The 13,871-nt window shown below is 39.1% G+C and overlaps 1 protein-coding gene across 2 annotated transcripts in view; it reads right to left on the bottom strand.

Moving 5' to 3' along the window:
• LOC124309248 (regulating synaptic membrane exocytosis protein 1) overlaps window positions 1-13,871 on the bottom strand; it is a 1,429,783-nt gene that overhangs the window by 261,054 nt on the left and 1,154,858 nt on the right. For both annotated transcript variants that reach the window (XM_046772697.1, XM_046772698.1), the window contains exon 11: window positions 4,711-4,779. In XM_046772697.1, coding sequence (XP_046628653.1) covers window positions 4,711-4,779 — 69 coding nt within the window. The remainder of the gene's footprint in view (window positions 1-4,710; window positions 4,780-13,871) is intronic.

Raw genomic sequence — 13,871 nt, 5'->3', positions numbered from 1 at the left:
GGCCTTTGCCGTGCGCAGTCGCGAAATAATGCCATTCCATGTTAATACCGAATTCGTGTTTGTAATAATAAATGTTACAGAAATGTTTAAAATTCTTGAACTGGCTGGGAGCGCCGTTCAAAAAATAATAAATCTTCGACACATTTAATACAGATTTCTTTACAAACTTGTCCACGATACGCAAAAATGAAGCTACTGCCACTGCATCATGTTTCAAGCAGTCCGATACAATTACGAGACTTTTGTGATGTAAAATACCATTTTTTTTGTAATACACAAGAGCAGGAAAAATGGTTGCTTGATCGTTATTCTAGTGGAAACCTGGTATTGCGTTCTGGGCCACAAAAGCGTAGTTTTCCGCAAAATCGCAGATTACTATGCATTCTGTTCCTTTCAAGTTTTCCTTGAGATTCCAGAAAAAGACAGCTTGCCTTTTCGCGATAAATGCATGTCGCAGAAGTTTAACTGCTTTATCGCAAAATTCATCAGTGAATTTCTCAGAGGATATCTCAAATTCAGCTAATGTCGTGCGTGGTGTCGTAATCCATTCATTGTACGTCACTGTTGTTTTGTTGTGATTTTTGAAGGCCTTACATAGAAAATCACGTAATAATTTATCTCCCAGACAAGCTTTACATGTACGGAAGTAACAGGCATCTGTAGGGTCACCTCACGTCAATAGCGAGAGGAAATCTTCGTAATCGTTTATTGGATCCTGGTCCATCGTCAGTAACTTCAACTTGCTTCCTGAAATATTGTAAACTCATCCTAATTTCTTTGTTTTTATTTTATCAGCAATTTATGTAATCCCATCAAAATTATGTTTGTACCTAACAGCATCAATTTCATATTCTCGTGATAAGGACACACACATACAACATGTGTTCCGTTAGTTACAGCCAGTACACAATGTTGTGGTCGTAGTGATGCAAATGTCGAAAATCCTTCTTTGATTACCGGATTTCGATCTTTAAAAAGTTTGTAAAGTTCTATCAAATCACAACAGATTAGCCGTTTTTGTTTTAAAACTCTTTCGCCTGTACTGGTTTTGACAGATTTAACATCTTTCATTCCAGGCATCTTGGTACTCGATTCTTCGTCTTCATAAAATTGGTAAATATTCAATTTATTTTCTTCAGACAATGGTGTTCCTGTAAACGATTGAATCAAAATTTGAAGTAATTATTAAAATAGGTATGTCGAAAGCGATAATTTGTATTATTGACGAATGTAACTAGACCAAATCTCGTTCCTATTTTCTCATATTCATGCCCTTCACTAGGGAACTCTGTATTCGTCAAGAAATTCACGACAAACGAGATTAATCGATTTGCAATTACTAATTGACAGAACATTTTTGGAAATTGTCCTACCAAGTTGTTTGGCGTCAGGAAGGCCAAGGACTCCTTTTCGTTCGAAAATCCTCTTAGCCGCTTTGACGATGTATTCAGTTGCACCAATTTTTCTTTTGATTTTAGCTACGCTCCAAGTTTGAGGTGAAAGAGTGAGAATTTGAACTCTTTCAGAATAACTCATTGTGAAAGTAAATCTTTTCTTCAGTTGGGTTATCATTTTATCATGAAAGCGAGCTTTTTCATCGACGTCATTGTCATCGATATCAACTTCATTGGGGGTCAAATTTAAAGAGTTGCGCAACCCAGCCGTCACTGTAAGAACTTTTTTTCTTATCCAGTTTTGGTTTGGATTAGTATTGTCAAGTTTCCGTGGTGGTATAGGAGAGTGCCCAAGGATGACTATAGCCTCGTTTATTATTGGAAGTTGTGTCACAGCACTTGCATCGGATTGCTGACTATGTGTTGGTTGTGACAAATCACTGAATGATAAACTACTCTGAACGAAACTGGCCTGTGAACTTTGCTGCGTACCTTACAGAAACAGACAAGACGAAAATTGTATCATGATCTACACTTTTATAAACCCAAAATTTCAATTTTCTTAATAGACATCAAACACTTACGTACCCGGTTGAGATCCAGCCGTTGAAGTTTTTTTTTTTTTACAATTTTTCGGCGGCAAAAAGGACACAGCCAGTTTCCTGCTTTTAAAGCAGGAAAGTTTTCCACAAGTTTTGCGGAGACTGTACGTAAATTCTTTTTTTTCAAATGTTGTTTTAGTTTCAGCGGATTGCAACACCGGTCATGGTATAATTTTCCACTTTGTACTCGAAAGGGTGGCATGATTGAAGCTTTTCCTGAAAGACGACAATCGTTTTCGTTCGACCCCTAACGTTTACTCTGAGTTAAAACAAAACATTTTCGACATCTACTCAGTTGGTACGTCAGCGTTAGCATTACCGACTGTTGGACAATTAGAAAAACGAGCTGCGTAGCAATCGTTCGGAACTCAAAATCGCGATAAAATACGCCTCTCAGTTGATAACTATAGCACTTTGCTCGTCGGAGCGTGTGCGTAGAGTCGCTGTACGGGTGTTTTTTTTTTGTTTACGTGGATACATTTTTTTTTTTTTTTGAGATTTTCATGCCCATGTGTTCAAAATGTCTTAAAACGTCGAAAAAACACATTTTTTTTTAAATTTTCGTCTGTGTGTGTGTGTGTGTGTGTGTGTGTGTGTGTGTGTGTGTGTGTGTGTGTGACAAAACTGGTTGTACGCTCTTTAACTTCCGTAAATTTCAAGCTATGGTTACAATTTTTTTTTTCACACATTGGGTAGCGCACGGGGTCGATTGATATTGAATTTGACAGGAATCCCTTGAGGTGTTCAGATTTTACAAAAATTTTGAAAAATCGAATTGATTGCTCTGAATTACGTAAATTTGAAGCTATCGAGCTGAATTTATTTACACAAATAGATTAGAGGACAAAGATGATTGAGATTGAATTTCACAAGAATCCTTCAAGGGATTCTTGAGGGATTCAAGAATCATTAAAAAACACTAAGATTGATTTCTGTTAATTTTTTTGATTTTTCGATACTTATGATAGTGTAACTCCCGAACGAATCGGAAGTCCATTTGCTTTTGAGGAATTTGCTTTGGAGGAAAACTTGATTGTAACTGGAATGCAAGTAAAAACTTTCAGGAAAATCGAAGGTGTCGCAATTCAAAAAATTTTGTTTTTTTTTCGAAAAAATTTTAGAATTGTGTGGTTGGAAAAATTTTCAAAAATTTTTTTCAGAAAGCTCGGACTTATTGACACATTTTATATTTGTATCATCTTTTGAAAAGAATGAAAGCTCTTGAAGATAGAGCCAGTTGAAAAAAGTCTGTTTCGAAAAAGTTGAAAAATCGGAAAATTCATAAGATCGACACAGGTGGCCTAATCGAAAAACGGCCGAACACGTGATTTTTTTTTTCGATAGACGAATTGAGAAAAAAATTGACACCAAGATCGGCGTCGGTGACCTTTACCGATTAGGTGAAATGGTGTGGAATACCTCATATCCAAACTTCAGCCGAATTAAAATATCAACCTTACATAGTTGACCGAACGTTAATGAATCAACCCGTATTCTATGTATGGTTTTCCACACTTAGAATAAAGTTTGAATTCTGAAACTGTTTCCTCCCCTCCCCCCCCCCCCCCCCGCGCCATGAAAAAATCTATAACAGTTTTTCAAATTTGAGTGAATCTTGGAGAATCTATAGAATTCCAAAAGAAATCCACTATAAGATTGCTTCAAACCCCTTCTAAATTTTCGAGACACCATAAATTAGCCAAAAATTCATAAAAGTACCCAGATAAGAAGAAAGTTCGTCGATGCTGGTCAAAGTGTGATCTTTATTGTGTTAACGACATTTCGGCCGGGCCCCACCGGCCATCTTCAGGAATTTTTGACAACCAGTGTCTGACGATTTGTATTGGAAATAGGAGAGGAGACAGAGAGGAAGATAGAGAGTCGAGCTTGGGTCGAAAGAGTTAGTAGATCTACGTAGCTCGATGAGATAAAGACGTGTGACAATAGTGATTTGATGCGAAATGCTTGACAGGTAGAAATTTCAACTAAATATACAACCGAACACAGAAAGACTTCAATCACTATCTATTTGATTCATTTTTATCATCGTCGCCGTCTTCTGTACATATTTATATGTCCCCCTAACAACACCTCTCTTGTCTCAATCTTATTTTACGGATATTTTTCTCCTCACTCCTCGTTTTTATCTTTTTATTTTGACATCTTCATGTTATTTGTTATTTATTATGTGTTTTGTTGTTTTCAAATTCTCAGGCTAAATTCGGTAGACCTGCAACGAGTAGTATGTTTTTTATACTGTAACCTTAGAATAACTAATTTAAGAAAGAGTGGAGAAGTAGAAGAAAGAAGTCGAAGTATCAAAAGTTGTACGAAAAACTCAATTTCTCTGAAATCTGATTTTCTGTGTTTATGTCTTTTTCGTATTTTATTACATAAATTGTCGAGAAAATGAAATCGTTGCAAGTGTCAGCATAGGTGTTGTAGTAGTGACATTTTTGGAAGGAAGACTTTCAACGACAATGTCACTGCTACAACACTTATGCATACACTGGTTGTCAAATTTTCCTGCATATGGTCGGTGGGGCCCGCCCGAAACGTCTTTAAATCAATAAACAAGATCATCAACCAACTTTCACCTTATCTATTTCTCTGGTCACAAATTCATCACAAAAACTACCTAGAGTCTGTGGAATTTCCATCCACTGGGAAATCTCGAAGTGATTATACAAATTAAATACGTAATAAATACTCACCTCTGTGACCTTTGTCCATTACAGGATCTCTTCTCAATACCATCCGTCGTTTTGAATTCGTTCGAGGTACTGAAAACAGAAAGAATTGAATAATTACACGCAAACACTATATTTTAGCGTAATTCGTTCACAATTTATGATCACGCAATTATGACAGTGAGATTACGAGTCAGTAGTTTATTTGAAGGTCATAATTTGAGAGTCAACCATATGAATATCGTTAATTTTTTTCACATTAGCATATGTGTGCACCTATATGCAAGTGAGTTTCGCAGGATGTTTTCAAAGACGAGAGAATATATTTTAAATGTTTTGTGATGAAATGATTTTTGATCCAAGACTATTGTGGGTGAAATAGCAGCAGTTAATTACAGTTTAACCCTTGGCTGGCATTGTGGGGCATTGAATGCCCCAGTCTTGCTTATACTTAATTAAAACGGATGAGAATTCCTAAAATGCTCCTTGTGACAACGTCTGTGGTTATTTAGAAATACTATCTACTTCTTTGAGCAGTCAACATTATTCTAGAAGCGTCCATTTAGTTTTGATTGTCGAACTACGAGGACCGATGCTCCTGAGGACAACAGTGTGCCCTGTACGGTGATTGGATTTTTTTGGAGTTTTTTGTATTGAGTGCGTAAAAAAAAATAAGTACACCATCTGTCATGGTCTCAAAGGTTGGTTCTTCAGGAAACAAAAAATCAACAATTTTGATTAAATGATGTTTAAAGCAGAAAGTATGTTTGATCAATTACATTACAGAGAAAACTTACAAACAAGACCAAGATGTGCGTTTCGTCCTCGTGAAGATGATGAAAAAAACAGTAGAACCATGTTCATCCTGCGCGCGACCGATTTGCAGTGAATATTGACTCCTGTTCTGCAGTAATTGTGTTAGCAGTGCTGATTTTGATTAAATTTTCTTTTCTTAGTCCTCTAATTTTTCTGTATTATTTGTTTGTTTGAAACATTGGATATGGGATAAAGGGACGGTTGTCAAACTACGTCTATATCGACCCAATATGTTGTTCAAATAGATTCCAGTCCGATTTCGTCACTGTCCTCAATCCGGAATTGATGAAAGGAATGATAACAAGGTCTAAAAGGTATATTTTTAGTTGTATAAATGCTTTATTAAAACTGAAAAAAGGTGTAATTGACTTACGTAAAGGAGATGAGAAATATACAATAGAATGAATATTTAGAGAGAAACTTGACGTTGGTTATTTGAATTAGGGTGCAGTTGGTTGAAAATTGTTTGGACGTTATTCTATTGAGTAATAGAATTAGAGTTGTTTTAGGACGTTGGGATTGAAGTAAGTTTGGAAATAGAAGTGCGGATACAGGAAAGCTGTAAAGATCTGCAATAGTAGTGAATAGAATTAGCCGACTGAGGCAATAGCAAGTGGTGTAAGGCTAGATGACGGTAGAAAGACAAGAGAAAGACTGTGAGATCAATATAAGGAATATGAAAGAGTAGGCAAGCAGCAAAAAGATGCGGATGTCGTGAGGCGACACGTGATACAAGTAGTATACCAAGGCGGGTTCTGAGTACAAACATTTTCTTTACCGACCAAGCCGCCTATCGTATCCCAGACGGAAACCCTTGAAGGTTACCCCCACTCTCGTAAGATAAAACGTGCTCTGCTGTACCGACCTGAGGTGAAACACGTGCAACCTTACCGACAGTTGTACCGGTCGACGGTAAAAATCGCACTGCTTCACCAACAATTCTTATCGGTCAAAGGTCAATATCGTGCTGCTTTGCCGACAACCTTACCGACCGAAGGTCAAAGTCTCTATCTAGTGCTCACCTGCCAACAGTAGAGGGCGCAGCAAGGGGCGTGAACTTTTTGACCGTCCCGCATTCTTTTCCCACGGTAGGACTGTTGATGTGTAACGTCAACCACCCCACATTCTTTTCCTACAGTGAAACTGCTGATGTGTAACATCAACCACTTCGAATTCTGTTTCCGCGGTAAAACTGCTGATGTGTAACATCAACCACCTCACATTCTTTTCTCACGTTATCAACCACGCGACATTCCAAAATTAATAGTTCTGAGAATAGTCTTTTATCCATTCGGATATCGCTGATGTGTAACATCAACCACCTCGCATTCCTTTCCCACGTTTCCAACCACGTGACATTCCAGAATTATTGGTTCTGCGAATTGTTTTTACCAATGTGGATGTCGATACGTTATCATCCACGTGAAATTCTTTTTGGCTTGTTACTGTCAAGCGAACTCTACGATGAATTTTGAACGCGTTTAGTCAAGGCCAGAGTGCAAGGTCGACCGATAGCTCCGGTGGTATATATTCAGAGCCAAGGATCTGCGGTGTTGGATTACTATCGCTCCAAGGATGCAAAACATAACTCGGTTGAGGTACAGCTTGGTCAAGGATGGTGAGCAAGACTGAATCTTACATTAGCTTTGCATTGGAAAAAAATACTCCCTTAAGAGCTCAGGTAAAGGTGTAGAATGACTTCGTGAATATTCTTTTGAAAACAGTTTTATTGAGTACAATTTTTATATTACAGTTGACAATTACTTCACAACGACACTACAATAATTTTATTCAACAGTATCGTAAGCAGGATGATATATTCGCCAGGAATGCGGGACCGTTCTTGTGGATGCTTCTGCGCGGTAACACAAATCGTACACGGTCGCCATCCAAACAGTATGATAATTTTGTAGCCAATTTTGAAGTAACAAAACGTTTTGTGCTGCACAGATTGCGTTGTGTATTGTATGCACGTCACATTTTAGAGGCACAGCTGAAGTTTTTTGCAAAGTTTGAAGAGACGGACAGCCAAAGTCCAGCAAATCGATGATTTGAACTTTGGGGACAATTTTAGGCAACCAATCTCGTTTTTCTTCTCCTTTTACGTACACGGTTCCAGCTTTGCACAGCCTGTCTTGAATGGTCCACTCAACTTCCTCAAACGGTATGATTTCACAGCTCCAAGGTGAATCGTAAGAATCTTGTTCCAACTAAGAATTTTGGCTTTTGTATATGACGTCCAGACAATCCCATTCGTAAGGTGGCTTGAAGACATACATTGATGGGGATGCTTCCGGGTAGATTGAAATTGTAGCCAATTATTTCAATGTAGAAGTATTGTTGAAAGGTCTACGAAAGCCTTGTATGTCAACGATCAGCTCCATCTTTAAATTGTGCGAGATGGTGGAAACGGATCAGCTTTTATACCAACTTTTTCACCCCACCACTGAGTGGGTTGTATTCGACAATATGATCGTGAACAATTAAGCAGTATGCCAATGTTTTAGCGGAAAAGTTGGCTTCAGCTTCAAATTCAAGACGGATGTCGACAGGTCCGTACTTCAAAGATTCGTTTTTTTTTAAACAGTAGATAACGAATAAGGGGACGTCTCCAACGAATTCACTCTTTGTCAACAACGGCTGAGGGTTCTTGTCTTAGTAGGTAGCTCGGAAGTTTGCGTACATTTCATACAGCAGCGCGTACTGATTGTCATTCATGTTGAGGTTCAGGTTATCGTACGGATAAGATTAAGAGTTTTAAAACAGCTTGACGTCCGTGATATTGCAATGATCGAAATGACTTGCGTTCTTGCCGGTCTTGTTCTTTCTACTTGTTTAGGAACCCAAAATGACGTACCGAGATTTCTGAAGCTGCGTGGAAGTTTTCATAGTCCAAACGTGTTTCGATATTGTGAGAAGTCAGGGATATTCGTACAATTCCCAACTGCGGAAGCTCATCGAAATAGGCGAATCTTTCTGAATAAAATTTAATAGGTCAACGTTTTTCGGATCCGCAAGTTTCAAATACGGTAATAATTATTCCAATCCATTGATCGTCATTTTGAATTCCTCCTCCTGAGTCTGCATGATTGCGTTGACGTCAGTTTTTGATCTCGTCGAAATCAACTTATGTTTAGCGTTGACAACGATCTTGCGGTAGTCTTCGGCGAGACCCAATATCATGCTGAGAGGTATCAGGACGTCAAAATTACCCTCGGCATCGGTTAATTTTTTCTTCTCTTTTACATGAAGCCATCCAGCGTTCTCCATCAGCCAAGTCTGACCAGGGTGCAGGGAAGCGTAACCCTTCATGAGACTTGTCAAGCCAACGTACTTACTTTTATCAATCTCAACTGCAATAATTTAGTAACAAATTTCTTCGAACATATGACAAATCGCGTTAGTTACGAGCTGTGTGTTCACAGTAGCTGTACTATCGGGTTTGAGGATTCGTCCATGGATATGTACCGAACTTTTGCTGGGTAATATTCATGAATCCTGATGCTGAACGGTGATCCGAATTTCGTCGCTGTTGTTGGAAGTTGACGAGGGGTACGGTTTGTGAGCGTGAATCTCGTAATGCGCAACGGATCCGTCAAAGACGTCCGGTGATTTAATGTTTCAGATTTTTTCCTCTCTAATGCGTGGCAGATGATGAAATAGCTGAATCGGATTGTGAGTTGTCGAAAATTTCTCTTCCGAAAGGTGTCAGTTTCGGACCCAGAGCTATAAAAAACTCCAGGTTTTGAGGTGTTAACGGTTCAAAAATCGATCGATGACTGACTTGATCGGGGCTTGTCGACTAACGGATATACCTACTCTTTGACAGTCTGTTATATATAATTTCCATCGTTCATTGCGATTTCATATGTAGTCTTGCAGTAATAACTTCTCCACAAAAATCAACTAGGTCTCCGTCTTGATCTACTAACCGGAGCTGAACATGATCTATGGTCCTCACGGTGATCGAAAGGTGAATGACGTGCGACGGTACTTCCACGATCTTATATCGTGGTGCGACAGTCGGAAAAAACTCGTGAATAGTGTGTACTTCAAGTCCATTGACGTGAGCGCCCGTTGTAATGCTGCATTTAACTCGCAACGCGTTGACCTTGAGTATAGTTACAGGCACGTCTGATTCGTAAGTTTCATCAACCTCCGATACACGTAGTGTGAATCCCAAAAGTTGAGCAATGGAATCATTTGGCTCAAAGTTGACCGTGTGGTTGCATGTGATTTTGCTGCGTGATGTATTATTTTTGGGTTTGTTGCTGAGCCTAATATCTGTATTCCTTAGCACGTTTCGAAGATACTTTTCCATGTCCTCAATCTCGTAGCTGCCGGTAGGTACGGTAATCACTTCATCAGCTACGTAAATTTAATTGCGACCAACATCAACTTTGGGAACCAAATGAAAGGTTAACAATTCTACTAAGCCAAGCCAACTTTCATCACGAGCAGGTTCGATCGGTGGGAAATATTGTGCCTCGAGAATCGAAGAGGTTCCCGAAATCGTTAACGTTGACGAATCATCCACAATTGCGAGTGATATACTGACTTTGATGAATTACGCACCATGTTTATATAGCTCATCACTCAGAAATTCCAGACACAAGTGTCCGCATTCAAACGTATCATAATCCTGGTACCTTTCATCATTGTATTCAACACTACCAACGCCGAGGTATTTTTAGAGGTCTGAAGGTGGTTGAAGGTTGCCGAAACTATTGAAGTAATCGATATTATTGTCGCGTTTCTTGTAAGCAACCCAGTGTTTTTCCCCGACCGTCTTTGTCGTTAAGGTTAATTATAGCTGACTCGTTCTCTCGTGAACCGTTTTTGGGCATCTCGTTTCGCATGAAAACACCGCGGAAATGCGAAACCTCAACGATTTTTGCATGTTTCAACAGGTCCCAATCAGTCGACGCTTGACGTGGTGGCATCGTATCTAGTTTTTTGGAAGATGGAAACCAAGACCTGTTTTGCACGGTTTCATATGAAGCCCTTTGCCCAAAGCGATAGCCTCCATAGTTTTATTGTGTCGTTTGCTCTGTTCCAGTTCTCGTTTAGCAGCATTTGCATCGTTTACAGCTTTTGCCATACCTGCTGCACCACCGGCTAACGCGCCTGTAGCACTAAGTCCAGCGAAAATAGGAATCAGAAACGGTAAAAAACCACCGACTTCTGAAGGTACTGTTAGGACGCAAAATGTTCGCACTTAACATTCACCACCCGCTTTTTTAGTGGCGTTTTCGGCTTCCTTCAGCGCAGATTCGAAAGTGAATTTTGCATCATTGCTTGAAACCATAGAACGTTCTGCAGCAATTATAATTTTTCTCAAGGTCGCATTTTTTGATTTTTATATTCCCACTCCAAGTTTTGATCTTACTTCTACAGTATCAGCTGTTGCCCAAGCCGCTGCTTTCTCTTCCAAATTTGCGTCCTTTGCGAAAACCCGTTTCCAAGCTTTCTCAGCCAACACCCTATCAGCCTCTTTACCACCTTCAAGATTTTCACGATTCTGCGAGTAAGCAATGTCGTGGTCCTTGCAAGCAGCGTCGAAAAGATTGATTCCCGGATCACCCCGCGCGAATTTCTTCGTTAATTCTGTACCAGGCCCACAGTACTGATAACCAGGTACATGCAATTTGACTGGAAGGCGGTTGATGATTTTACTCACCAGACCCTTGCCACGATGTTGCCGCCTGCTACTCCGTTTACCTCTGTACGCGATCATATTTGTGCGTTGACTGAAGAAAAGTGCTGTAGAACGGAATATTTGTAGCAAATCCGATCATTCATGTCCGAGATGCGGTTTGATAAACAACCTACTAAGCTTCCCGTAATTAAGTTTGACAAACTTTCGGAGCAAAATATAATTATAATGAAAATTGTAGATATGTGTTTCAGACAGATCCAGGATGGAGGAGCCTGCATACAATGGTTTATTCAACCTGACTTCCATCTTACTCATTCCGACGATAATTGTATCTTTGTCGAAAACGGTGCAGCTGTGAAAATTAGGTTTGGCCATAGTAGCTCTAGCACGATATCTTGCACCCCATTTCGTGATCAGCCCGACATCTTCATGCTTCCTGAGATTTTCCATTGTTTTGCCAAAAACTGCGTTGTTTATCAGTTTGTGAAAATTTTTCTCGAATTTATAGTACCTTTTTTTGCTCGAATCGGTATGGGCTATTCCGCGTCAACCGGATCAGTCATCTCTCAGATATTTTTTTAATTTGGCATGTGGATTGTGTAGGGGGAGTTAGATTTTTGTGCCAAAGCGCGAATCTCATAATGCAAAATTCGATTTTTTATTAACAATAACAAATTAGACTCCCATTTTTTTCAAAAATTCATAACCTCGGCAAAAAATTAGGTACAATATTTTTTTTTTTTTTCAAATTACGCGGAAAGCTCCATAGAATTTGAAAAAAAATACGAAATGTTAAAAAAAAGTTGTTATCAATTGTTTATTTAACAATTAATTTTTCAAAGATTTTTAAAACAGTGACTGACACGGTCAAAAAATTTTTTTAAAATTCTGACATGTTTCTTGAACTGTACTACAACCTGTGAATCAATTCCAGAGGGGTGTTTTTCTTCGTTTTCGAGTAAAAAATCATTAAAGGTGTCGATGCGCATGAAATTGCGGCGCGCCGAGTCTCTACGTAATGGCGGGCGGCCGGTTGCCGTCCACCGCTACCCCGCGGTGGCGTCGCAGCGTTATTTTAGTCATTTTCACGATGTAGGACATGATTAAACAATCTGAAAAAAATACTGTACTTTCACAAGGCCTGCTCAAAGCGATAAGTGAAGTTTCAAGAATGCGTTTTTCACCGTTTTTTTATTACACAGATTCAAAATAACGGTTACACACCATGAGAGTGCACATAAATGATAATAATTACATAACTTGCTACTTATTTTAAAATAAGAACACATTCTTGAAACTTCACTTATCGCTTTGAGCAGGCCTTGTGAAGGTACAGAATTTTTTTCAGATTCTTCAATCATGTCCTACATCGTGAAAATGACTCTAAAATAACGCTGCGACGCCACCGCGGGGTAGCGGTGGACGGCAACCGGCCGCCCGCTGTTACGTAGAGACTCGGCGCGCCGCAATTTCATGCGCATCGACACCTTTAATGATTTTTTACTCGAAAACAACGAAAAACACCCCTCTGGAATTGATTCACAGATTGTAGTACAGTTTAAGGAACATGTCAGAATTTAAAACATATTTTTTGATGGTGTCAGTCACTGTTTTAAAAATCTTTGAAAATTTAATTGTTAAATAAACAATTGATAACAACTTTTTTTTAACATTTCGTATTTTTTTTTAAATTCTATGGAGCTTTCCGCGTAATTTGACAGAAAAAAAAATATTGTACCTAATTTTTTGCCGAAGTTATGAATTTTTGAAAAAAACGGGAGTCTAATTTGTTATTGTTAATAAAAAATCGAATTTTGCATTATGAGATTCGCGCTTTGGCACAAAAATCTAACTCCCCCTACACAATCCACATGCCAAATTGAAAAAATATCTGAGAGATGACTGATCCGGTTGACGCGGAATAGCCCGTATTCAAATCTATGTATTTTTTGAACCACGTGGTTTGTCTGAATTCAAGAGCTCTGTGAATTTTAGCCAACCTTAGACCTAATTGTAGGCATTGTTTCAGAACGCCACAGTGAACAACGTAGTTTTTCTGGGAAAGTAGCGTGGGCGTCAATTTCGCTTGCTCACCATACGGGATCGAAGGTATGTAGTGCTCCGGACACAGCGGTAAATCCTTATGAATTTCATGCAGTTACTCAGGATATTCTGAATCTACCTCCAGTATGTAACGAAACTCCGCATCGCATTGTCCGAAGTCTGAGAACCATTTGAAGGAACTGTATAGCAGAGCAAAGCTCATAGCAGCACCGTGCAAATTATCAACGTCAAAGTACATGAGATAAGATTCTTCGACCTCAGGATCGAATGCCTCCCCAATGTACCTGTTGTTAGCCTTTGCGTATCTGTTCGAGCACTGTGACACATCACCACGAATACCTTTTTCGATAAACATAACCATATCTATGTCGGTGAGAAGCTCGAGCTCGATGTCGGTACACTTTAACATCGCATCAAACGACAGACCGGGCGCGGTATACTAATGTAACGGGTCCAGGTTGTACGTTGTCCAACAGCTCTGTCGAAAGTTTTGAAAAACGTCGGCTAGTAAAAACACGTCCGTCTGTAAATACAAGTCCGAATACTCTCCCAAAGTTTGAACGTTGAAAGTTTACCAAACTTCACATGCATGTGCATAGTCGTCGTCTGATATATCCCGATCATTTAATTTTGAGTAAAATTGTTG

The sequence above is a fragment of the Neodiprion virginianus genome, chromosome 7 (genome assembly GCF_021901495.1).
Source record: "Neodiprion virginianus isolate iyNeoVirg1 chromosome 7, iyNeoVirg1.1, whole genome shotgun sequence".
Lineage (NCBI taxonomy): Eukaryota > Metazoa > Arthropoda > Insecta > Hymenoptera > Diprionidae > Neodiprion > Neodiprion virginianus.
Note: the sequence above shows the minus strand (reverse complement) of the source record. Positions and strands in the feature narration are given on the sequence as shown.